This window comes from Staurois parvus, unplaced genomic scaffold (genome assembly GCF_062004578.1).
Source record: "Staurois parvus isolate SC_StPar_1 unplaced genomic scaffold, SC_StPar_1.0 ptg000145l, whole genome shotgun sequence".
NCBI lineage: Eukaryota > Metazoa > Chordata > Amphibia > Anura > Ranidae > Staurois > Staurois parvus.
Genome location: NW_028317941.1, coordinates 1,178,980 through 1,205,007, shown reverse-complemented (window position 1 = coordinate 1,205,007; position 26,028 = coordinate 1,178,980). Strand labels below are relative to the sequence as shown.

Sequence of the window (26,028 nt, the reverse complement as noted above, 5' to 3'; positions counted from 1 at the left end):
TTACAGAAATAGGGAATTATGACACTTTTTTATACTAACATACTGCACACTTGTTCTCATTGAGGAATACTGAGACAAAGCACAGCTAGAAATTCGGCATTTGTAGAAGGATATTTCCTGTACTTTAAGCACCAAAAGTACCCAACCACTTCCTAGCCAAGTAATGTAAAACAAGGCAGATAAAGCCAAACAGCAGTCAGTTTTTGGGGGACATGGGCACTTATTACTCTGCAAACCATTTTAATGCATTTCATGCCTAATGATACATCAAAGTACTGTAAAAAAAACACAAATCCATCCCCTTATAAGGAACTTTTTACTTACCACAACTTTAGGAATCCTGCGCTTAACACCAGCACGGTTTCTAAAGAAGAAATAGATATAACCCAAAGAAAATGTAACTTGTTATGTAAAATGCATACAAATGTATTAAGATAATGTACTTAAACGATAAATTGCATACTTCTTTGCGCCAGATGGTGTTAGAAGTTCCTCATAGGGGAGGCATTTAAACTTCTCTGATCCCACTGCAACATAATATTCACCAGATACCAGCTCAACTCCATAAGAAATAGAGACTCCATCCAGCGTGCAGATCCTGGAAGAGAGAAATTGTTTACTAAGCCACACTTGGACATAACAGTAAATCACATGACCAGCAGAGAACACACTGCAAAACTAATTATGACTTTCTAGCAAAATTCAGCACCTGCTATCACAGGATAAGTGGTACGAAAATTAAAACCAGAATGTACTATTGGAGGCTGGAACCTGTGCAAAGATGCCTTTGACTAAAAGAAACCACTGTTTAATGACCTGCAACCAAGGCAGTAACTGTGGGTGATAGGCCCCTATAGCAACAAAAAACAAAAACATTAAGGGGTTCCCTTGTCTTTTTAACCTTTTCACTGCTTTTGGCTTCCGTAGCAACTGTATGGAGGATTCTAAACTATACTGGGCATTAATATTATCCAAATGTGTTTGCCAACTGCTTGTACTACCTACATAAATTCTTTCTGGCATGTTAAAAAAAATTAAACAAGTGTCAAGTGTTGCTCAATTCAAAACATGATCTCCTTCAACATAAAATCAAAATCGTGCTATAACAATCATAAATCATTCAGCATCTGCAAATTATCCAAAGATACTAATAGGGGTGTTATCCTGCTGGTGAGTGAGCCCACTATCTTGGCTCCTTCCTTGGGCGAGGTGACGTCAGAGTGGGAATATCGGAAGTACAACGGGGACACTGTGGTTGCAAGTAGGAGCTTGGCAATATTCTTACTAATGCGCAATACTTCTTTTAAAATGTGAGTTTCATTTTAATAAACGGATTGTTATTTTAAACGTACTACACTATGGTAGCTTCATGTGGTTGTGACCAGCAGAGTTAATTACGGTGGTAAAGTGAAGGTATTAAAGATACCTCTGTAGAGTGGTTTTAACGAGGAGGATTGGGACCTGTGAGAGGATTTGGCTAACCTCCAGTAAGAGGGGAGACGTGTATTTTGACCTCTTTAATCTATAGGTCAACAAATGAAGGTGAGGGTCCATCTGTAAATCACTGTTGTGGCGGTGGTGCAGATTTGCTTAAAGGCACAGCGCCAGGATAGTGGGCTCACTCACCAGCAGAATAACGCCCCTATTAGTATCTTTGGAGTAGAAGAAACTTCATGGGACTATCTTATTTTACATTTTCAGATGCTGAATGATTTATGATTGTTATAGCACTATTTTGATTCCATGTTGAAGGGGATCACGTTTTGATTTGAGCAGCACAACACTTGACACTAATTTGATTTACTGTTTAAATGTGATGACCACTCATTATTGGTGATTTGCATCAGCTTAGTATTGTTTTATACATATTATCTTCACACAAAGGGTTTTATTAGTGGCAGCGCACAATTTTATTTACATTTACAGTATACATGTTAAAAAATAGTTATCACTTTTTCATGAGAGCATCAAATATAAATACAGTGGGGCAAAAAAGTATTTAGTCAGCCACCAATTGTGCAAGTTCTCCCACTTAAAAAGATGAGAGAGGCCTGTAATTGGCATCATAGGTAGACCTCAACTATGAGAGACAAAATGAGAAAAAAAATCCAGACAATCACATTGGCTGATTTGGAAAGAATTTGTTTGCAAACTATGGTGGAAAATAAGTATTTGGTCAATATCAAAAGTTCATCTCAATACTTTGTTATATATCCTTTGTTGGCAATGACAGAGGTCAAACGTTTCCTGTAAGTCTTCACAAGGTTGGCCCATTCCTTCATGCAGATCTCCTCTAGAGCAGTGATGTTTTGGGGCTGTCGCTGGGCAACACGGACTTTCAACTTCCTTCAAAGGTTTTCTATGGGGTTGAGATTTGGAGACTGGCTAGGCCACTCCAGGACCTTGAAATGCTTCTTACGAAGCCACTCCTTCGTTGCCCGAGCGGTGTGTTTGGGATCATTGTCATGTTGGAAGACCCAGCCATGTTTCATCTTCAATGCCCTTGCTGATGGAAGGAGGTTTGCACTCAAAATCTCACAATACATGGCCCCATTCATTCTGTTCTGTACATGGATCAGTCGTCCTGGTCCCTTTGCGGAGAAACAGCCCCAAAGCATGATGTTGCCACCCCCATGCTTCACAGTAGGTATGGTGTTCTTTGGATACAACTCATCATTCTCTCTCCTCCAAACACGACGAGTTGTGTTTCTACCAAACAGTTCTATTTTGGTTTCATCTGACCATATGACATTCTCCCAATCCTCTTCTGGATCATCCAAATGCTCTCTAGAAAACTTCAGACGGGCCCGGACATGTACTGGCTTAAGCAGGGGGACACGTCTGGCACTGCAGGATCTGAGTCCCTGGCGGCGTAGTGTGTTACTGATGGTAGCCTTTGTTACGTTGGTCCCAGCTCTCTGTAGGTCATTCACTAGGTCCCCCCATGTGGTCCTGGGATTTTTGCTCACCGTTCTTGTGATCATTTTGACCCCACGGGGTGAGATCTTGCGTGGAGCCCCAGATCGAGGGAGATTATCAGTGATCTTGTATGTCTTCCATTTTCTAATTATTGCTCCCACAGTTGATTTGTTCACACCAAGCTGCTTGCCTATTGCAGATTCAGTCTTCCCAGCCTGGTGCAGGTCTACAATTTTGTTTCTGGTGTCCTTCGACAGCTCTTTGGTCTTCACCATAGTGGAGTTTGGAGTGTGACTGTTTGAGGTTGTGGACAGGTGTCTTTTATACTGATAACAAGTTCAAACAGGTGCCATTGATACAGGTAATGAGTGCAGGACAGAGGAGCCTCTTAAAGAAGAAGGTACAGATCTGTGAGAGCCAGACATCTTGCTTGCTTGTAGGTGACCAAATACTTATTTTCCACCATAATTTGCAAATAAATTCTTTCCAAATCAGCCAATGTGATTGTCTGGATTTTTTTTCTCATTTTGTCTCTCATAGTTGAGGTCTACCTATGATGCCAATTACAGGCCTCTCTCATCTTTTTAAGTGGGAGAACTTGCACAATTGGTGGCTGACTAAATACCTTTTTGCCCCACTGTATATTTTATTCAAATCTGCCTTCGTGTGAAAAAAAAAAATTATGCAAAAATGCTGGAACAACGAATAACAAAATTACCAAAGTTCTCTAAAATTAAGTCTGACTATTTGCTAATTTTGTTCCCTTGCCTTTCTAAAGGTTAAGGTCACATGGATGTTATTAGGGGGCGATTACCAAGCATCTGCCAGTTGCTAGGTGGGAAGGATGTACCAAGCTTAATTACACAGAACACTTCTGCATTCATTAAAGTATATGTAAACCCTCACCTTGTAAAACAACCTATACAGTTTAAAATAGAAAAGAAAGATAAAACATTTGTTTATAGATATAAAGAACATTATAAATACCTTTCCCCCTTTTTTTATAAGTGATCACATAGCCTCTGTTCTCATCTGCATAGAGAGGTGATCATGGAGAAGCAGCAGCACACTGATCTTCCCAGTGAATGGCTTTGCAGGGTGGGAGGGGGTGTGTCAGCACAAGTTTGATCATTGCAGGAGAGCACATGGAGTTCTCAACATAGCTAGAAAACTGACCACACTGTGCTCTCATGCCTACTGTGGTCAGTTTTTAATAGGAAATCTGAGGGACTGGCAGGAACACCAGTGATTTCACACAAATTAATAAATTCAAAGATTCATTACAAAACACTACATGCAGCATTTGCTGAGCAATACATTCCATAAAAGCTATATCAAAATACTGGTCAAGTAACACAAGCTCTGCATTCTATACCCACCTAAAAACTTAGCTTAAGTGTGTGTATATTGTGCTACAGATTAGTATCATTTGGAGAGTGGCCAATGTTGCACGTTCTGCCAGTCTGTACTAGTAAAGTACAGGAAACATGAAAAAAGACACTTTTCTTTGACCAATTTATAGTTCTTTTCTTTGAAATACAGCTTTCTGTCAGTCCCCAAAATATATATTTTTAAGTTACTGTAACTATAACACGTTAAGAAATCGTTTTGCTACACTAGTTTGATTTCGTAAATTTTTACCCTAGCAGCTGCTTGAAATGTTGAGCTGTCGATTCACATATTCTGTATCTTGTAGCAATTAGATATAGGTTAAGAGAATTGTGGAATACTTTTAAATTGTTTAAATATTGAATCGCCTTTTTTTTCTTTCAGTGTTTAGTGTACCTCTGCCTTGTGCTGCCCAGCATTTTGTATTGTTAGACATTTTAATAGATGGCATAATGACATTTTACTTTCCTGGATTTTCAGTGTGCTCTTACAAAGCCAGTATTCATGAGATTGCTTGTAATGAACACCTTGTGAAGTGCCTTACAGTTCTGATTTAATGATGATCTCCCATAAAAGCTCTTGAGATAAATAGACACAGTTCTTCACTGCACATTTATATTGTATTTACCTTCTTACAGCTCCACTGTACAGGTTGGTCTTTTCAGTTAGTATAGTTAAAACCAGCTCCCATTCTTTCAGAATACTTGGTGGTATAAGAACACGGATGGGAGGTGTCATAAGATCTCCATTACGGAAAACACTGTCAAAACAGCCAGTTATTATATAACCGCAGAAGCCAATACAATAGAGAATACTAAAGTTAACAAAATACTGTTTATCACTATAAATTAACAAATGTCCTTACTAATGGGGTATTAAAGATTAAATAACGTAAATTCTATAAATTAAAAAATATACAGTATATTATAAATTACCTTTGGACCATTTCATTTCCTCTAACACATCCTTTACTTAAAACATAACTAAACCCAATCTAAATAAATTTGACCTTTCAATTGTTATTTGAATTAAAAAAAAAAAGGATTTTTGTTGCAATTAATGTGTCTTTTTAGCATGTATCAGTAAATGACCGCTACTTAGTTCTCTGGCATTCTCAGAGGAGAGAGTTCTCCTTTGAATACCTTTTTATGAAGTGGTGTAGATCGCTTCTCTGAATGAGGAGAGAAGTGATCAACACTTTGAACACTAGAAAACGGCTGCTGTTACTGCAATGAGATTACAGTAAGAGATTCGTCAAACACAGTTTGCAAAACAGTGGTAAATTACCGCTGCTTCGTTTGTGGTTCCTCCAAATCTCCAGTTCTGGGCTGGAGAATCTGGAGGGAGAACACAGATTGCCAGTGAAGGGCTGAGATCGATCCTTCATACACTGGCAGTCTGTGTGCTGAGATGATCAGCGGAGAACATGCTCTCCACTGGTCATCTCTGTTTCCTAAACAACTAATAATCTGAGATCAGCAACGATCCTTAGGAGTTTGCTATAAGTGAATATCCTAATCTTTACTTCATTTTATCTTACTTTTTTCATTACTATATTAAATGGCAAACTATTCTTGAAAATGTACCATGTGTCCTGCTTGATAACTATGTATCCTGCTAGATGAATAGTTTTGTTTGTGTAGACGGCAGATCACTGAATGTGGATTGTATGTTATAAAGTAGTTGTTTACTTCCAGGTTAAAATTTCCCTGCACATGAAAAATCATATGATTTGTACCACATGTGAAAGCCACTAACCTTACAAATTTTGGTTAATTAAAAAAAACATTTTCAAACTTTTCAATCGATTTTTCACCTCTGAAAAATTGAAAACGAGTATCATTTTTCACACACTATTAGAAAATTTGGACCAATTTTTCGTATAGTGTATGGCTAACATAACTGTTCTCCAAAATAGATATATTCAAGGTATGTCATGAATTAAAACTGTCACAGTTGCATTTGCTCTTAATCATTCTGTCAAGCAGGCTGGTGTCATAACTGATCACAAGCACAGCACCATTGCAACTGCACGTTAAACAGAGACCAAAATGGCAGTTTTCTTGGCTGTAATGGATAGGGGGGTTTAGTTCTGCTTTAGGCCCCATTCACCCCATACCTTTTATTTTATTTTTTTTGCAATGCACCACAACTAGCATTTACATGTATGTGCTGTGATGCACTGTATTGCAGGTCTGCTTTTACTCATCATATATGGGGTATATCGCTGGGGTGCCATTCAGAATGAAGGGCACTACAATGCACATGTACCCATGCAATAACATGTGTTTTAGTAATGAGTATTAATGCAATGCAGTAATGTGAATCTGCTCTTAAGGTGACCATATACACCCTGTTCCAAATTATTAAGCAAATTCTATTTAAGTGTCACAAAGATTAAATATTTTGTTTTTCAGTTTAACTCATGGATGGCATTGTGTCTCAGGGCTCTTTTGATCACTGAAAACAATCTCGGACACCTGTGATAATTAGATTGGCAGGTGAGCCTAATTTAAGGAAAAACTACTAAAGGAGGGTGTTCCACATTATTAAGCAGAGCACCATTTTCAAGCAAAATAGGGAAGAAAAAGGATCTCTCTGCTGCCGAAAAGAGTGAAATATTTCAATGCCTTGGACGACGTATGAAAACATTAAATATTTCACGAAAACCTAAGCGTGATCATCACACTTTTAAGAGATGGCTGCTATGGGGATAAAAGGAGAGAAAGTCATGGTGTGGCCTCCATCCTCCCCTGACCTCAATCCTATTGAGAACCTTTGGAGCATCCTCAAGCAAAAGATCTATGAGGGTGGGAGGCAGTTTACATCCAAACAGCAGCTCTGGGAGGCTATTCTCACATCTTGCAAACAAATTCAAGCAGAAACTGTCCAAAAACTCACAACTTCAATAGATGCAAGACTTGTGAAGCTGCTATCAAATAAGGGGTCATATGTTAAACTGTAACGTGACCTGTTAAAATGTTTAAAAAGTTAAAATGTTGTTAAACGTTTGATTGAAATAGCTTTTGATTTCAGTAAATATGCTGCAAACACAACAAATCACCATTTTCAGTTCTTTACAACCTATAAAGTGTTTTGAAACTTACTGTGCAGAATAATTTGGAACAGTGAATTGTAAGTTTTTTATGTTTAACAAAAATACTGTTATCATTAGGAGGTTTGTTCAATAAAATTTGAATTGTACTCTTAATAGTTGATAACATGAGAATTATGATAACTGTTATTTACATCATTTAGGTAAATGAGAAAAATATCATTTGCATAATTTGAAACAGGGTGTACACAAAAGTGTTTTGTGGTAGGTTCTGCTGCATGATGTTTCACTTCTCATGATTATGTACACTACATAAAATTTAACGGCATTCATGCCAGAGGGGTGTGCATATTTGTGTATCTATCTAACTATCTATCTATCTGGGAATAAATGATTACCCTTTTCTATTTATGATAATTAAAAGTCATTCAGCACCCACAGCTTGAAGGGTGATAATCTGGTTATCTGGGTGCAGTAGGACAGTGGGGAGTGTTTTGTGTTGAAAATGTATTTAACATGCACTACCAGCTGTTAAAGCACAATAAGCCTTTTTTACACCAGCATGGCTTTATCTTGCTGCTACTTCTAGTTAGCGTCTCAGTCAAGATGGACCGAGCTACTAAAATTAAGTGGAAGTCCTCTTCCTTTAATGCTATGTGTTTCAATAGTGTATACATTAAAACTACATATTTAGAGTTGTTTGTATTTCTATGAACCACCAATTTCTTAATGTTAAAAATACACGTCGTCCTTATTAAGTATACATGAGATTAGGTTTCACTTCATATCTCTACATATCTGTCATGTTTTCTATGAATGAAGAGATTACCACTCATTTCTTGAAGTGTTGCCAAACCAGTTTAAGCAGACAGTATGAATATATACTCACTGAATGATACATGGAAGGTGAGATTCCTCCCTCCAGCGGCCTGCAACTCTTGGCTTGCGGGAGATCTGGAAAGAACAACAGTAGGGCGGAAAAATATCTCTGCCAACATTAATTATATTGTCCTTAGCTTAGTAAATGCCCTTCCTAACTGCTGATGCCGTTTACCTCTGAACACAGAGGGACCAGTTCAACACCCTTCCTGCCGACCTATTTCACACACCTCTCCCTTCTGAACTGGTGACTCATTGAAGCTCAGAGATAGAGTACGTTTAGCTACTGGCTCTCTAAGCTCTATTAAGGAGGACCTATCATGTAATACTGAAAAAATCAATTCTTACTGAGTTCATTTGTAAGGTATTAATTAGTGGTGCACTGAAATGAAAATTCTAGAGCAGAAACCGAAAATTCAAAATGCACTTGGCTGAAAACCGAAATGCGCAGGATTTAAAAATGAGTATATATTTTTTGGAAAAAAACAAGCTTTGATTTAAAAAAACAAAAAAAAACAATATATACCCCAATTGTTTTGTAAAATATGAAAGAGGATGTTAAATCGAGTAAATGTATACCCAACATGTCACGCTTTAAAATTGTGCACGCTCGTGGAATGACGTGAAACTGCGGTACTTAAAAATTTCCACGGAGTGATGCTTTAAAAATTTCAACAGGTTAGCAGTGTAAAGTTACAGAGGAGGTCTAGTGCTAGAATTATTGCTCTTGCACTGACGTTCGTGGCGATACCTCAAGTGTTGGGTTTGAACACCATTTACATATGTGGGCATTGCCTACTTATGCGTTCACCACTACGTGCAAGCACAGGGGGACGGGGGCACTTTAAACTTTTATTTATTTAATGTGGGGGGGGGTTTTGGGGGGGAGGTTTGCACTGTCCCTTTAAAAAAAAATGTAATCACTTTTATTCTTATCACAAGGAATGCATGCATCCCTTGTGATATAAATAATTAGTGACAGGTTCTCTTTATGGAGAGATATGGGGTCAATAACACCCCACATCTCTCCTCTGCAATGTAAAGCATTGGAGGAGCAAAATAAAGCATTGATCTAGTGCTTTAAAAAAAAAATTATAAAATAAAATGGTCAGAACCGAAAGTGACATCGCTCTGGTCCTGGAGGCCATCTTTCCTTCACTAATCTCTGTGCCCAGCACCGGGATCCTTCAATGGTTTCTCAAGTAAGGCTGAGAACTACCAAGTGGCAGCGGCGACGGCGGGCGGCAGCGAGGGGCGGGGGTTTTTTCGGCACCTGTATCTGTGCTTTTTTTCATATCAGCCGATGCCTGAAAGGGGTGTTTTCAGCCAAAACGTTTCGGCCACCGAAATTTCAGTGCATCCCTAGTATTAATACTTAATATTAATAATGACATTTTATGACAAATGTCAACTTTAACATTACAGTTGTGCTCAAACATTTTCATACCTTGGCAGAAATCATGAAATGTTGGCATTGTTATTGAAAATATGACTGATCATGCCAAAAAATAGCTTTTATTTAAGGATAGTGATCATATGAAGCCATTTATTATCACATAGCTGTTTAGCTCCTTTTTATTAATATTATTAATATTACACAGGATTTATATAGCACCAACAGTTTGCACAGCGCTTGACAGTTACAATACAATTTGGTACAAGAGGAAACAGAGGGCCCTGCTCGTTAGAACTTACAATCTAAGAGGAAGGGTGAGTGATACAAATCATAATGATAACAGAAATCACCCAAATAGCAATGGCAATTGAAGGTTAATTTCCCAGAACTGTGGCTTTTTTAAATTGCAATTAGTGTCTGTATATAAATAAATGGTGGCAGAAAAACTGTCAAAAGACCTGCCTAACAAGGTAATTGAACTTTATAAAGATGGAAAAGGATAGAAAAAGATATCCAAAGCTTTGAATATGCCCATCAGTACTGTTCAATCACTTATTAAGAAGTGAAAAATTCAGGGATCTCTTGATGCCAAAGTCAAGGAGACCAAGAAAGGTTGCAGCCACAAACACCAGAAGAACCCACAGGTAACCTCAGGAGAAATACAGGCTGCTCTAGATAAAGACAGTGTGATTGTTTCAAGGAGCACAATATGACAATACTTGAACAAAAATGAGCTATATGGTCGAGTTGCCAGAAAGAAAGCTTTACTGTGCCAATGCCACAAAAAAGCCTGGTTACAATATGCCCAACAACATCTTGACACACCTCACAGTTTCTGGCACACTGTAATTGTGAGTGATGAGACCAAAATAGAGCTTTATCCTCACAACCATAAGCGCTATGCTAAGAGGGGTCAACAAGGCCTATAGCGAAAAGAATATCATCCCCACTGTGAAGCATGGTGGTGGCTCACTGATGTTTTGGGGGGGTGAGCTCTAAAGGCACAGGCAATCTTGTGAAAATTGATGGCAAGATGAATGCAGCATGTTATAAAAAAAATACTGGCAGACAAATTGCATTCTTCTGCATGAAAGCTGCGCATGAGACGCTCTTGGACTTTCCAGCATGACAATGCCCCAAAGCACAAGGCCAAGTTGGCCCTCTAGTGATTACAGCAGAAAAAGGTGAAGGCTCTGGAGTGGCCATTACAGTCTCCTGACCTTAATATCACCTAGCCACGCTAAGGAAATCATGCGGTTCATGCAAGATGGCCAAAGACTTTGCATGACCTGGAGGCATTTTGCCAAGAGAAATGGGCAGCTATACCACCTGCAAGAATTTGGGGCAACATAGGCAACTATTACAAAAGACTGCACACTGTCATTGATGCTAAAGGGGGCAATACACAGTAATAAGTAACTTTTGAACAGGGGTCATTTCATTTGTTTACTTGTCATCTTTTGTTTTATGATTATCCCATTCTGTTATGACCTACAGTTGGATATGAATCCCGTAAGAAATAAAAGAAATGTGTTTTGCCTGCTCACTCATGTTTTCTTTAAAAATGGTACATAGTGTATTTAACCAATTTTCCAAGGGTATGCAAACTTTTGAGCACAACTGTATATTCCTGCTCTGTGCACCAACTACAATGGCAAGAGAAATTACAATAAACTACATGTGACTATTTAAGATCCAGCAGGCATGTGTGGTGCATGCTCATATATTTCTGCAGTGAGCATACTTAATTTACTATGTTCTTTGCTCTCTTTTAGGTATTTATATGAGCCTTAATAAGAATCTGGATGTACGTATGAAAAAAAATCACGAAAGTGTAGTAAATACAGGCTCCAGCTTGTATAAACGAATTGTGTACAGCAAGTGTTTACAAAGCATTTGCACAACTTCCAGCAAGCTTCAAGCAGCTTTGCAGAAGCCCTTAACCCAGTGTTCATATCTACAGCTCACGGAACATTGGTGTGATCTGCGAGCTGTGATATAACAACAATTATTTTAAAAAATAGCATTAAATAATAGGGAAAAAAAAATAAAACTTACCTGTTTTATGCTGTTTTTTTCACTGCACAGATGCTCAATTCTGGGTTTAACTTGAGATAAGCAGTGTACAGGGGGCAGCAGACAGAGCACAGGAGGTCAGGAGGACACAATACAGGTGGGACAGCAGAGCACATTACGGGGTACACCAGGGCACATTACATGGGGGCACAGCAGGGCACATTATGGGGAACAATAGGGCATATTACCGGGGGGGGGGAGCAGGACACATTATGGGACACAATAGAGCACATTACATAGGGGGCAGCAGGGCACATTATGGAGCACACAGCAGAATGTGGTGCACATCACAGGGCACACAGCAGAACATGGGGCACATCATGGGGTTAGCAGCAGAACATGGGGCACATCTTGAGGTTAACAGCAGAACATGGGGCACGTCACGGGGCTAACAGCACTACACGGGTCACATCGCAGGGTACTCAGCAAAACATGGGGCACATCACAGGGCAAACAGCAGAACAAGGGGCACATCACTGTGCACACAGCAGAACATGGGGCACATCATGGGGCTAACAGCAGAACATGGGGCACATCAACCGGCTAACAGCATAGCATGGCGCACATCAATCCGCTAACAGCAGAACATGGGGCACATCAATCGGCTAACAGCATAGCATGGCGCACATCAATCCGCTAACAGCAGAACATGGGGCACATCAATCGGCTAACAGCATAGCATGGCGCACATCATTCGGCTAACAGCAGAACATGGGGCACATCATGGGGCTAACAGCAGAACATGGGGCACATCAATCGGCTAACAGCATAGCATGGCGCACATCAATCGGCTAACAGCAGAACATGGGGCACATCATAGGGCTAACAGCAGAACATGGGGCACTTCAATCGGCTAACAGCATAGCATGGCGCACATCAATCGGCTAACAGCATAGCATGGCGCACATCATAGGGCACACAGCAGAACATGGGGCACCTCACAGGGCTCACACACAACAGCAGAACATGGGGCACATCACAGGGCACACAGCAGAACATGGAGCACATAACGGGGCACACAGCAGAATATGGAGCACATCATTGGGCTCACAGCAGAACATGGGGCACATCATGGGGCTCACAGTAGAACATGGGGCACACAGCAGAACATGGGGCACATCACAGGGCACACAGCCGAACATGGCGCATCACCGGGCACATCATGAGGCACACAGCAGAATATGGGGCATATCATGGGGAACACAGCAGAACATAAGGCACATCAAGGGGCACACAGCAGGGCATGGGGAACACAGCAGGGTACAGGGTGCACAACAGGGTACACTGTTGTAAGCAGTTTCCTTCAAATGCAGAGTAGCGTGGGAAATGGCTGTAATAAGTCCTCTCTCATAGCATGATCCTTCCCATTGGCCCCTCCTTTTCTCACGTCCACTCCAGGTGATGTCACCTACAAGCACCTGGGGTGGACGGGAGGAAAGGGGTTACCAGCGGGAAGGATCACACTATGACAGGCTTCTTATTACAGCTGCATTCCGCTCTACTCTGCATGTGTTTGCTGTGACTCAATCTACCCATCAGCTGTCTGTGATTGATGGATAGATCGTCATAAAATCCACGGGTTTCGCGGAATCCCAGTTTAGAAGCACTGCCTTAAAGCATTCTTCAGCTCTGGTTTGAGGTGGTGAACACAGATCTTAATGAGAGTGTTGACTACCATTTTAAACAAGCCGCTAGGAGGCTTCTGTCGCTTTAGTAAGCTTCAACGTTGCTTAATGCTAACTGAAAGCCTGATGAATCCTACAAAAAGCATTAGTTAACTATATTTAGTATCCTGATACCAGAACTAAAGTTTGTTTTAGGGCTCATTCATACAGACGTAGAGGTTCATGCAGCCTGAAAGAGCCATTTATTTATTTGTCTAGAGTTGTGTGTGTATGGGTTGTGCACCCATCCTTGCATGCCTCTCAAATTCGGATGTACCGGTGCATTGCATCTTTGTTGACTAACGAAGGCTGCCTGCATGTAGATCCACACTTCTCCAGAAACCAATGGCTCTTGTACGCTGCACAGACCTCTGAGCCCGTAAAGGTTTCCACAAAGGTTGCTGAAAGCTTTGGAAACACTTGCTGTACACTTTGCTCTTTCATTTACTGAAGACCTAAAAGGCCTAAGGGGCATATTTAGAAAGCAGTAAATAATCATTTAACACTCATCCATTGCGTTGTTGGTTGTCATTTAATGTAGTTATGAAGCTCATTCAACACCTGCTGCTACCTAACTGAATTTACGGTCATTTGCCACACGTCTGGATTTCCTGTGATTTAAAGGAAATTTCAGGTCTCAGTAGCATTATAAATACAGAGATTATTACACCCAAGAAGCCTAATTTTTTTAGTTGCTTGACGTTTGAAACAGTAAACTACTATTTGTTTCAACGATTTACAAATTGACTGCTATGGTCACATTTGCTCAAGCTTGTTCCTCAGATACACTGCAAATAAATGAATCAAGTTTAAAATCCTCATTTGAATTTTCCATCTTCTCTTAACACAAATTTGTATTATAACGAGCTTCAGTGCAAGTGTCTGGTGCCTGCTGGCAAATCTCTGCAGCTTCTCCTTCAGATATGAAATATGCCCCTAAGTAAATTTAGCACGGTATGTGTTGGTAAGTCTACATTATTGTTTGCTATAAAGTCTATTGGGCTTAAAGGATAACATCACCTTTGGAACATGTTATATGTTCCACCACTATTTAGGGAGGAACATGTAATATGCTCCAACTTCTGCCTCCTCTCTCTCCTCCCCCCCGACCCCGTGACAGCGGGTGAGGGACCTTCTCCCCACACCAGCTGTCACAATTTAAAAAACGTACGACCACGAGTTATGTGAATGATTGAACTACATCTACTGTTGGCCTCTGTGACCAACAGCTTGTAGTTCTCAATGAACTGTGAGGGTGATGATGAGCACTCTTGTAGTCCATTGATTCTGTAGGCCCTTCAGTAACTGCCTGCCTGTACAAGGTATTTGCAGACAGCTGATTGAGTGTCTGCAGGATCCTGGCATTGCACCCATGAGCTGCTGATCGTGGGTATAATCCCTTACAGGCTGCAGTGTAAAAAAATAATAAATGCACATTTTTTTTTTATCTGCGAAAAGCATTTTTTTTTTGTAAAAGGTGAACATAGCCTTTAAAGGGAACATATAGTGATTTTGTATATATTTTCTTTAGCTATTTATAATGGTTAGGACTAAAAAAAAAATGGTAAAAAGTTATTTTTCGTTTTTGTTCAGTAAATATGAAATCTTACATATTTCATATTCTCAAATCTTGCCAGCAGGTGGGGCTCTCTATTCCTTTTTCACGTGTTTTGCTTTGTTCTCTTTCCTTCTTTGTTAAACAAAAAACTGTTTACAAAGCTTAATAGCTGAACCTGATGCGTACATGAAGTCAGAGCAATTACTTCTTGGTCTAAAATTTCTGATTAGTCAGCGTTTCTGGAAACAGTTTCTACTATGCTCTCTCCTTAGAACAGGGTTTCTCAACCAGGGTTCTGTAGAACCCTAGGGTGCCTCCAGAGGTTGTTAGGGATTCCCTGAGCAATGAGCAATTACCGACTCTCAGATAAGTTCCCACTGACACCAATGATCTTTGTAGCTATCTGTAAGGGGGGATTCTTCCCAATGACCACAAATGTAAAGAGAATTCTTCCTGACCATCAAGCTAATGTAAAACAAGGGAAGAGAGGGTGCACCAGCCTAGTGCATTACCTGAGAAGTAACTTTATTAAAGCCAAAGTAGATATATGCTTACAAACAACTGTAGTAACAAAAGTGTATCAAAGTCCAAAGCGACCCAAGTCACCAGGTCATCTCCCAAATGCGAGAGGACACTCCAGATAGCTGACACGATCCCCTTTTCCTCAGAGCCAATATTAGATGTTGCATTAACAATCTTAATACAGCAAATTATAAGGTCACATGATGTTGTAAAAGCTCCTCCCACTTGGTGTTGGGGGTGATATCCCAAACAATGTACAGTTGGCTACAATTTTGCTAAGCATCTTATATGTATATGTAATTTTATTTTTAAATGTACATATACATATGAGAAGACGCATCCTATATACCCACATTCACTGCGTATTGGCACAAGCGTGCGCCCTCAATTAAGTGTCAGCCAGTATGTGTACACGTCTATAGCTGCATATGTATGTGCCTTTAATAGAATACTAGCCAGGGTGCATGCATAGATACTATTAGACTTTTTATGCTGGATTTCCTTGAAATACTTTTATAACATATATACATTATTTGCATTTTTATATAAACAATAATGGATTATGTGCATATTTATCTACATTCTATATCAGGTTGTAATATATAAACAGCCCTGATCATATACTAGACGCATGTGAGTGTGTGTATACTGTATATATATATATATATATTATATATTCATGTGTCTATATACATATATATTTATTTATGTATTTTTATTATTTACCATTATTATCACTACTATCCTTTTTTTTTTCCTATATAGTGAGCAGCTACACCTGAAATAATATTTTTTTTAAATATATTTTGTTTTCAAATGCACATCGGATACATTCATAGCAACCGTGTTTATTTTTTTTATTGTGCCACGTTTACATATATTACATATTTTATATATACATATATTAATTCAATTTGTAATACGTATTATCATCAAACATAAAAATTGATGTGCTGCCTCACCCAAAAACTACTTTAATTAATTAAATAAATAAATGAACGAACTCCATACTACACAAAGGATCCCCACAAATGTGCATGTGCTATAATGCCCCGTGGGCTGGCAATTATATCCTTCCTCCCCAGTGACTAAATCTCAAATAAACCAATAAGTAAATACAAGGTGCTAAAAATAGCACATATACAATGCCATGAAACTGTGCATACAGTGAAATTGTATAAAACATATATATATATATATATATATATATATATTAAAGTTCCAATAATTGTGCAAACATATAATAGTTAAAAAAAAATGGAAAGTTCCGAAAAAAAAACCCAAAGACACCCCCATCCACATCCGGTGTAAATATTAAGTGATACAGTAGTAAATCTTATCCATAGCAATTTTCTGTGTGTAGTGCTCCAATTAGTGCTCCCTCTCCAGAGCCCCACTCACCACAGATAATTGACCTGGAATGGTAGGTCAAATATCGCATGAGATGTGCAGTGCTCTCCTGCAGGAAAGTTGGCCGTCTTTGTGGTTTTGACACCTCTATACGCTGATGACAGACTCCATAGTGGAAACAGCTCTAGATCAGCTGTTTGCTCCAGAACCTCCACAGTACTCCTTCACCACCGTAAAAACATCAAAGGGAAACTTCCATAGCGTAACAGCGTATTTTTTAGGTAAAAAACATTTAAAATTGCACTTACATAAAAACCATGTGCATGGCACTTTAAATGTTAGCAAAAAGCAATTCCTTCTCAGAGGACAAATGTAGCGCTATCAATCCCCACTCTACATGTTTCGTAATATGATGTCATCAGGACACTCCTATTTACTTATTGGTTTATTTGGGATTTAGTCACTGAGGAGAAGGGATATAATTGCCAGTCCATGGGGCATTATAGCACATGCTCATTTGTGGGGACCCTTTGTGTATTATGGAATTCGTTCATTTATTTAATTATTTATTTAATCATTCATTTATTTAATTATTTAAAGTGGGAAGAACTGGGAAACAACAGAAACAAAGCCACGAAGTGGCAGAAGCAGCCAACTGTCTGCAGAGTCAGTAGATAAAGACCTCCAAATTTCATGTGGCCTTCAGATTAGCACAATAACAGTGCATAGACAGCTTCACGGAATGGGTTTCCATGGCCGAGCAGCTGCATCCAAGCCTTACATCACCAAGTGCAATGCAAAGCGCCAGATGCAGTGGTGTAAATCACGCCACCACTGGACTTTAGAGCAGTGCAGACATGTTCTCTGGAGTGATGAATCACACTTCTGTGTCTGGCAATCTGATGGACGTGTCTGAGTTTGGCAGTTGCCAGGAGAACGGTACTTGCCTGACTGCATTGTGCCAAGTGTAAATTTGGTTGAGCGGGGATTATGGTGTGGGGTTGTTTTTCAGGACTTGTGGAACAGTTTAGGGATGGCCCCTTCTTGTTCCAACATGACTGCGCACCAGTGTACAAAGCAAGGTCCATAAAGACATGGCTGAGCAAGTTTGGGGTGGAGGAACGTGACTGGCCTGCACAGAGTCCTGACCTCAACCCAATAGAACTCATTTGGGTTGAATTAGAGTGGAGACTGTGAGCCAGGCCTTCTCGCCTGACCTCACAAATGCGCTCCTGGAAGAATGGTCAAACATTCCCATAGACACGCTCCTAAACCTTGTGGACAGCTTTCCCAGAAGAGTTGAAGCTGTTATAGTTGCAAAGGGTGGGCCAACTCAATATTGAACCCTACACACTAAGACTGGGATGCCATTAAAGTTCTTGTGCATGTAAAAGCAGGCATCTCAATACTTTTGGCATTATAGTGTATGGGTGTGTGTATATATATATATATTTGTATATACGGGCCAATTATTCATTGATATTTAACACGTCAAAATTGTAGCCAGCTGTATATTGTTTGGGATATCACCCCCACCCCCAAGTGGGAGGAGCTTGTACATCATATGACCTCATCATTTGCTATATTAAGATTGTTAATGCAACATCTAAATTGGTTCTGAGGAAGAAGGGATCTCCCCTTGAAATGTGTCAACCATCTGGAGGGTCCTTTTGCATTCGGGAGCTGACCTGGTGACTTGGTCACTTTGGACTTTCATACGCATTTGTTTCTGCAGTGGTTTGTGAGCATATATCTACTTTGGCTTTAATAAAGTTATTTCTCTGGTAATGCACTACGCTGGTGCACTCTCTCTTGCCTTGTTTTACAGTGATTCTTGGGTTTCCCCCTACCCTTAGATGGCAGTAAGGCCTATGCTGACATTGAATATGCTAAGGATCTGTAATTTTTCTATCGCAGTATACCACTTTTGAGCAAAAGGGACTTTTGTCTGATCACAATAATGTATTGTGAGTTGTAGATATAGTATTTTTTAGTAAGGGTTCCCTAACTAAGAAAAAAAATATTTTTTTCAAAATTTTCCGTTGTTTTGGTTTGTTTATCAAAAAATAAACAACCCAGTGGTGATTAAATACCACCAAAAGAAAGCTTTATCTGTCTCAAAAAAAATTATAAAATTTTGATATGGGTACATTGTTGCATGACCACGCAATTGTCATTCAAAGTGTGACAGCGATGAAAGCTGAAAATTGGCCCGGGCAGGAAAGTGGTGAAAGTGCCCGGTAGGCAAGTGGTTAATGCACAGAATACATGAAAGTAAAAAAAAAAAACTGCCTTTGCAACCACTTTAAAGTTCTGTCCATCACTAAGATGTATATAACTTGGTGTGTAGGCAGGTACTGGCAAACCACGTTTCTTCAGATTCATATACGATCTTAATTTAATGGTCTAACCTGCTATTGATTTACCTTGATCTCTGACATTTCTACACTGTTAGCTAAAACTAACTAGCACTGAATAAAGAGCTGTAATAAGGTAGCCTCATATCATTTTGAGTTGAACAGATTGTTAAAAGCAATCTGAAGTTCATCCAGATATCAACTTAGTGGAGGTTTAAGGCAAAAAAGATTGAGTCCCAACAAAAAAAATAACAAACAAGGTTTGTGGCCATCGAACATGACTAGCAGATTTATAACATAAAAATATCGACCACTTTTGATCTACAACACAATCACCACTGCAGATTTCATTTCCTGTCATGCTACATGTTAAGATATGTTGGGCCTGGTTTTCATTCCTATTGTGTAATGTATTTGCTCATGATATAAAGTGAATGTTAGACTTCCTGTGTGTGCTTACTTTGTACAGCAGCAAAGAAAGGTTTTCTGGACACATCAACAGCACAAAAGCAACCATACATTTTTTTAACTTACCTGTTGAATGTCTTTGACTTTAATGGTCGTGGGTGGCTTAACTTCAGTGTGAAGGTAGCTGTGATGATACATTAGATAACTGAGATTAGATTTGTAACAAGCTCTTCTATGTAGAATAAAAAGCCTCCTGCTGACTAGCACAAAGTGAAAGAGAAATCCAAAGCAACCTTTTTTGAATACTAATGCAGGCCATAGACAGGTTGAAAACCGGCCGTTTAAAAAAAAAAACAAAAAATCGGTCGTTCAATAGGCTGACGTTACCACCAATGGTAAAAAAAATCGGCCGATTTTCATCTTGTCTACGGCCGGCATTTAATTACTTCTGTCCCTTGCAGAGAGCTCCGCTATTATATTTGACATGAAAAAGTATTGCGGTTGTAACAATGTATCCATTTGTATCCATTTCGGATACAGACGTTTTTATTCGGATACAAATAGATACATTGTTGCAACCGCAATACTTTTTCATGTCAAATATAATAGCGGACTGGAATTCTTCTTTTTCTTCTTCTTCTTCTTCTTTTTCTTCTTCTTCTTTTTCTTTTTCTTGCAGGTCACGGCTCATGCGCAGATTTTTTCATCGGTAAAACAATCGGCCGATTTGCCCATCATTCCAACTTTACCGATAAAAAAAGTGCCAAAACCCTGAAAAACGGCCAACCAATTAACCCACTAACGGTGCAAAAATCGGCCCGTCTATGGCCTGCATTGGGCTCCATGCACACTGGGCATTTTAGTAATGCTGGTAATGTTAGCTGTGTAAAGTCACGTTAAAAACGTGAGTTTTTCAGCGTTTTTTTCATTAGCGTTTTCTAGCATTTCTTCAAGTTTTTGCTCGAAAAAAGTTTTCTAGCATTTTTCAGCGTTAGAGCATTTTTACAGCTAAAAAAACACCTCTAGAAACCCACTAGTTCTGGGGGGTTTTTCCAGCCAAAAAACACCCCTGCCAAAAAACATCCATGCCAAAAAATGCTGATTACAGTCTATGTCTGCATGGACAGATAGGATAAAATGCTCGGGAGTTTACTGGCTATAGAAAAAAAACACCAAAAGCCAAAAACAGCAGTTGTAAAATGTCCAGTGTGCATGAGGACTGGAGCTTAGCTCATTTACGCCTCACATTTTGCAAAGTGCCATACCACATAGTGGAAAAACAAAAGAGATCTCCAGATTGTCATAAAATACAAAGCAAATTCACTCCAGTGTAAATGCCAGTATTGTCTAAGAGCAATACGTGCAGCTATAATGGGCATAGAAAGGACAGGGGCTGAAATATTGTATTCAACAAAAAATGAGTGAGGGCTGAAAAGTATTGAGGAAGTTAGTAATTGCAAAGTCTAGCACCCTCTAGTAATGCTAGAAAGTTAGTAAAACTTAATGGCTCACTCAGTAGTTGGAGTGAGCATGTCTGAGTAGGAGTCAAGCCCAGTTTAGGATGGATGACTCCACAGTTTGGGCTTCTACCGCCTCCCCCTGGTTCTGGAGAATTATGAAAACTTCCAGAAGTTAGTGGGCGGAGGGGGGGGGGGGGGGGAAACCTGGATCTGCATATTCATGGCAGTCTGACCAATCCCACACAGGAGGTCCTGGCAGTGTGGGAAGACTAGCCCATAGATATGGAAGAGCTTAGCCAGCAGGGGAGTCGAGTGGAATATGGATTACTGAATGTGCTGCTGTGTAGCCTGGGAGAGGACCCCAGAGAGGGAGGTTCTGCCTTCAGGCTGAGGGAGCTCCACAGCCTTACAGTCCACTGGGGAGGGACAGCCTGCAAGCAGGGACAGAAACTGGCTCAGTGAGAGGCTTGAATGCAGTTTACCCAGAGCTACAGCATACAAGGACAATGTGAGTACCATTACACCCCGGGGGCCTACAGAAAGAGAGGGCTGCTAGGTGCAATACTTAACCAGTTCTCCCTGGGACACTGCTGCATGCCTGTCTTGGAATTTCTTGATCCAGGATATTCTTCAAAAGACAGCCAGGTGGATGGGCATTTTCTAGCTGGGGTCTGAAGAGATTTCACTTAGAGGGGACTGGGTGCTCCTCACAGAGACTGTACTACTGATTCATTAAGAGACTGTGCCACTCCAGCTGGAGTAGAAAGTTCAGGGTCTGCCTTTTTCTACAAAAATATGAAGTTTGTCCATTACTGTATGTCAAGTTGGGCATCCCATATATCCCTAAACCCTATCCATGTTGTTTATCCCCCTAATAAAACAACAAAAACAAGCTAATGGACTGGTTACCGACTGAACAGAAGTTGGAAAATGTATGTTGTCTGGCTGTACAAGGTGAAGGGGACCCGATACTCAGTGGCTTCTTCGGAGGAGAGCGGTACACTAGCTAGGGAATAAAAGTCACTGGTTACAACATGAGCACTATATACATTAAATAGGGAAAAGGGACAAGGGTTTCGAGAGAATTGTGGGTAAGGTACTTTGAATTTTGTGATTTCTATACACATTTAAGTCTTGGACAGTCAGATGTCTTCAATTTGTGTGGCACTATTCTTACAACAGGAAGTAGTCATTTAGATAGGCCATACTTACTGCGCCACTTGAAAGAGATTACACTATCAAGTTGAAGTATACAGAGATGTAGGCAATAACAGGGATGTGCATGTAAAATTAGCAGTGAAGTAGTTAGTAGTAAGTAATGTACAAGGCAATATAAAGTACAGTGGTCTGCAGTATATACCGGTTATGGGATATGCTTACACCCCTGCTCTTGATGCCCAAGTAGCAAAAGCCAGACATGGCCAATGTCACATGGAGTGTTGGGGCGCCAAAAACAGCAGCAAAAAATAAATATTTTTACAGGGAGCACCAAAACAGCAGCAAAACATTTTTCTGGTAAGTTTTTCAGAATATTTTGTGATAACACTGTACCCAAAGCAAGAATTAGAAATGTTAACAACACAGAATGAAAAGAAACAATATCAAAAAGTGCACCCCAACTAATAATATATGTGCAACTCAAAACAGATGTGCAAAAATATATAACTCCATGAATATAAATGACATCCAACATGAACTATGTATGTATCAATGAATGCACGTAAATGCATAGGAAACGAAATGGCAATTAAACTAATAAAACTGCAATAATTCACAGATCTATTGTGCAAGTTCCCTTATTTCTCATAATTGTGCCTATCACTGAAAACCCCCACATAAACTTCATATATACTGAAAAAACATATGTAAATGCATGCAATATTGTACACAGATGTAAAGTTCTCTACAGTCCCAAACTTTCTTGGCATGGCATGCGTCATATGAACTTTTTGATGTGCTCCACCACAGTGAACTAACACCTCTCAGTGCTGCCACTTACCTAGAGTTTTGACCCACACAAAGGTCAAACACACTAAAAAATTAAAAAAACACCCCACAAGTGGAGAAAAAGAGGTTACCTTCAATGACTGGAATTGTGACTGAGTTACAACAAAAGCTAATCTTTATTGTCATACAAATCTAGTATCAAAAATTCACAAAAGATTTCAGTGTTTTATAAAAATCCCCAGCATTGGAAGGGAACATTGACTGGCTTAAAGCATGTGTAGAAAAAGGCACTAAGCACAGGATAGACAAGACAAGACAATAAAATTAAAATAAAAAAAAGTGTCCAGATGCCCAAATCAAACCTTGCACAGGGCTATATCTCAATAAGATCTGCATATTAGTAAACAAAAATCTATCAAGGTATCCCCTATGCACGGGTTATTGGGAATTACAATATTGCCACTACTTAATTAATGGCCCATAAATACTGAGTGTTCAGGTAGTTCTAATTGCAGATGTCCCCACATAAAGTGTATGTCTACAGAGGGGATAATAACCCAATCTTGGCCAGAGTAGTAGATGGTTAGCTCATTTGATATAGCGTCTTATCCCCTGGGATAAATATCAAGGTACAAACAGTTACTTGTATATGTTGTCCCTCATAGGGAGTTTGGAATGGTGAAGAAATAATATTTGTTAGTCCTCAAGTCTTATAGAGCAAATATGAATATATATATATATATATATATATATATATATATATATATATAGGCACTGTGGAGAGATCATAGCAAGTGTAGCACATTTAGCAAGCACTTCAGGAACACTTAGGGGCAGTATGAGGTGGCAAGCATGATAAGGATGTTATAAGCAATCACATTGCAAACATCAGAATTAGTCCTAGTCCATGAGGGACATATCTGAACATGTGTATTCCATTTTCTGTAGAAGATATACATGTGATGAAACGTCTCTATAAAGGCTTTCACCGGTAGTCTTTGGACATAAATGTTGCATAGGTTACCGCTCTCATGGCTCGCCAATATGGCTTCTTCGGTGCATATGAAGCAACAGCTGTCAATCATGTAAAGTAAAGGTAGCCCATCAAAGCTTCACCGTGCTTGTGGTGCTTATTGTGTCTCTCCCGCAGCCATCAATGTTTCAACCATCCCACCGCTTGCATAGTAATTCCCAAAAGGAAAGGCATCATCCCTTGACGTGTGATGACGTCAACGCGTTTCGCTAGAAGGTAGCATAGCTTCGTCTGGACATCAGGCAGTATGCTAATGATACCTTTTAAGCATACTGTCATCTTCGAGGGACTGCCCTTGCTTCTCTAGTTAAAGGGACAATGTCAAGTTTGTCCACCTTGGCCAGAATAGCATCACATAGCTTTACCATATGTTTTTTATTAAATTTAAGAACTACAACTGATACATTTAAGAAGATAACTCAATACTTATACCGTCATGAACTATATATATTAATTCAGTGTTTATCTCTACTGATAGTTCAATTTTAATTTCAATTGTAATTTTATTTTATGGTTTTATATAGGGATGTTCTGAAGTCCAAAGACACCTATGAAGGACAGACTCAGAAAGTAACAAGAAAGACATCTGTAACAATCGTATAGATATATTACATTTCAAGGAAGACAAGGTTAATTTCCACATATTATTATTAATCCTAATGGGGCCAATGTTTGTAATTTATAAATCCAGATTTTCTCTTTTTGTAATAATATCTCGTCAAAATCACTGCGTCATGGGGATAATTTAAGCAAATATATGCCTTTCATTTTCATGCCATCCAATTTGCCATCATGATGTGTAGCATAATGTTTGGCTAATGGTTTATCTGGATTCTTTTCCCTTACCTCTTTCATATGTTCTCCTATCTGTATTTTTATGGGACGTTTGGTTTTCCCTATATAAAGTTTGTCACAGGGACAGGATAACAAAGATTACTCAGGTTGAAGTGCAGTTGATTAGATCTCGAATATGATATTTCTTCTGACATAGAGCAACATAGAAGATGTCAGTGCAGTCTACACATGTACACATGTGACATTTGCTGCATACAAACATCCCTTTTGAGTGGGGGCATTCAGTTAGCCAGTTTGACCTCGGTTCTTTTACAAATTCTGATTGTATCAGAATGTCCCCCAAGTTGCAGGCCTGACGAGCTACCATTTTTGATGTGGATCCTACAATCTTAGCCAGTTCAGGGTCGTTTGTCAGGATTACCCAATGTTTCTGAAGAACTCTGCGAACTATGTTCCATTGAGCCCCATGCTGGGTAATTAAGCGTACTGGTCCTGCTATTTCCACTGCTTCTTCAGTTTTTTTTGGTGTTTAGAAGACTCTTTCTATCATGGCCTGCTGCCTTTTTCCATGTGTGATGGATTTTTTTATGTATCCTCACTCCCAAAACCTATCATAAAGCTCTTCCCCCTCTTTTTTATAATCTCTTTTTTATGATCTGTGCAATTGCGTTTTAAACTGACCAGAAATTGGCCTACAGGAATTCCATTCTGGATCATTCTGGATGAAGGCTATCAGCTCGCAATAGTGTGTTGGCCGCCATCTTTTTTCGATAACTTATTGTTGACAGTATGCCTTCCTTCACACTTAAGCACAGATCCAAAAAGGAAATCTGGGTTTGGTCAAAGGTGTATGTTAGATGGAAATTGTATTGCAGTGCAAAACCTAGCAAATCAACAATATATTCATTCTGTGGACCACATTTGGAGTAATAATAAGCCAAGAATGTCTCTACTGCTCTCAGACCCCAGTAGTGCGGTATCAAGGTGTAGAGGGATTTGACATCTACACTGACGAGACAACTAGCTTCCTCCACCTTTATCTCATCAATCTTAGCTAGCACATCTTGAGTATCTTGGACATAAGATTTTCATTTTGTTACTATCTCTTTGATTAAAGAATCCAAATACCTACCAATTCTTTCCATAGAGCCCTTCACTGTAGAGATTAGAGATCTCCCAGGTGTGTTCTGTAGATTTGTATGTACCTTTGGTATTATATA

At 39.4% G+C, this 26,028-nt stretch overlaps 1 protein-coding gene across 1 annotated transcript in view; it reads right to left on the bottom strand.

Annotated features, from left to right (window-relative positions):
• Positions 1-26,028, bottom strand: part of DCDC2B (doublecortin domain containing 2B) — a 49,770-nt gene that overhangs the window by 12,196 nt on the left and 11,546 nt on the right. The window contains exons 2-6 of the mRNA XM_089673843.1: positions 19,700-19,757; positions 8,253-8,317; positions 4,937-5,068; positions 464-598; positions 325-364 (exon numbers count right to left, since the gene is read on the bottom strand). Of these exons, the coding sequence (XP_089529969.1) occupies positions 325-364; positions 464-598; positions 4,937-5,068; positions 8,253-8,317; positions 19,700-19,757 (430 nt within the window). The remainder of the gene's footprint in view (positions 1-324; positions 365-463; positions 599-4,936; positions 5,069-8,252; positions 8,318-19,699; positions 19,758-26,028) is intronic.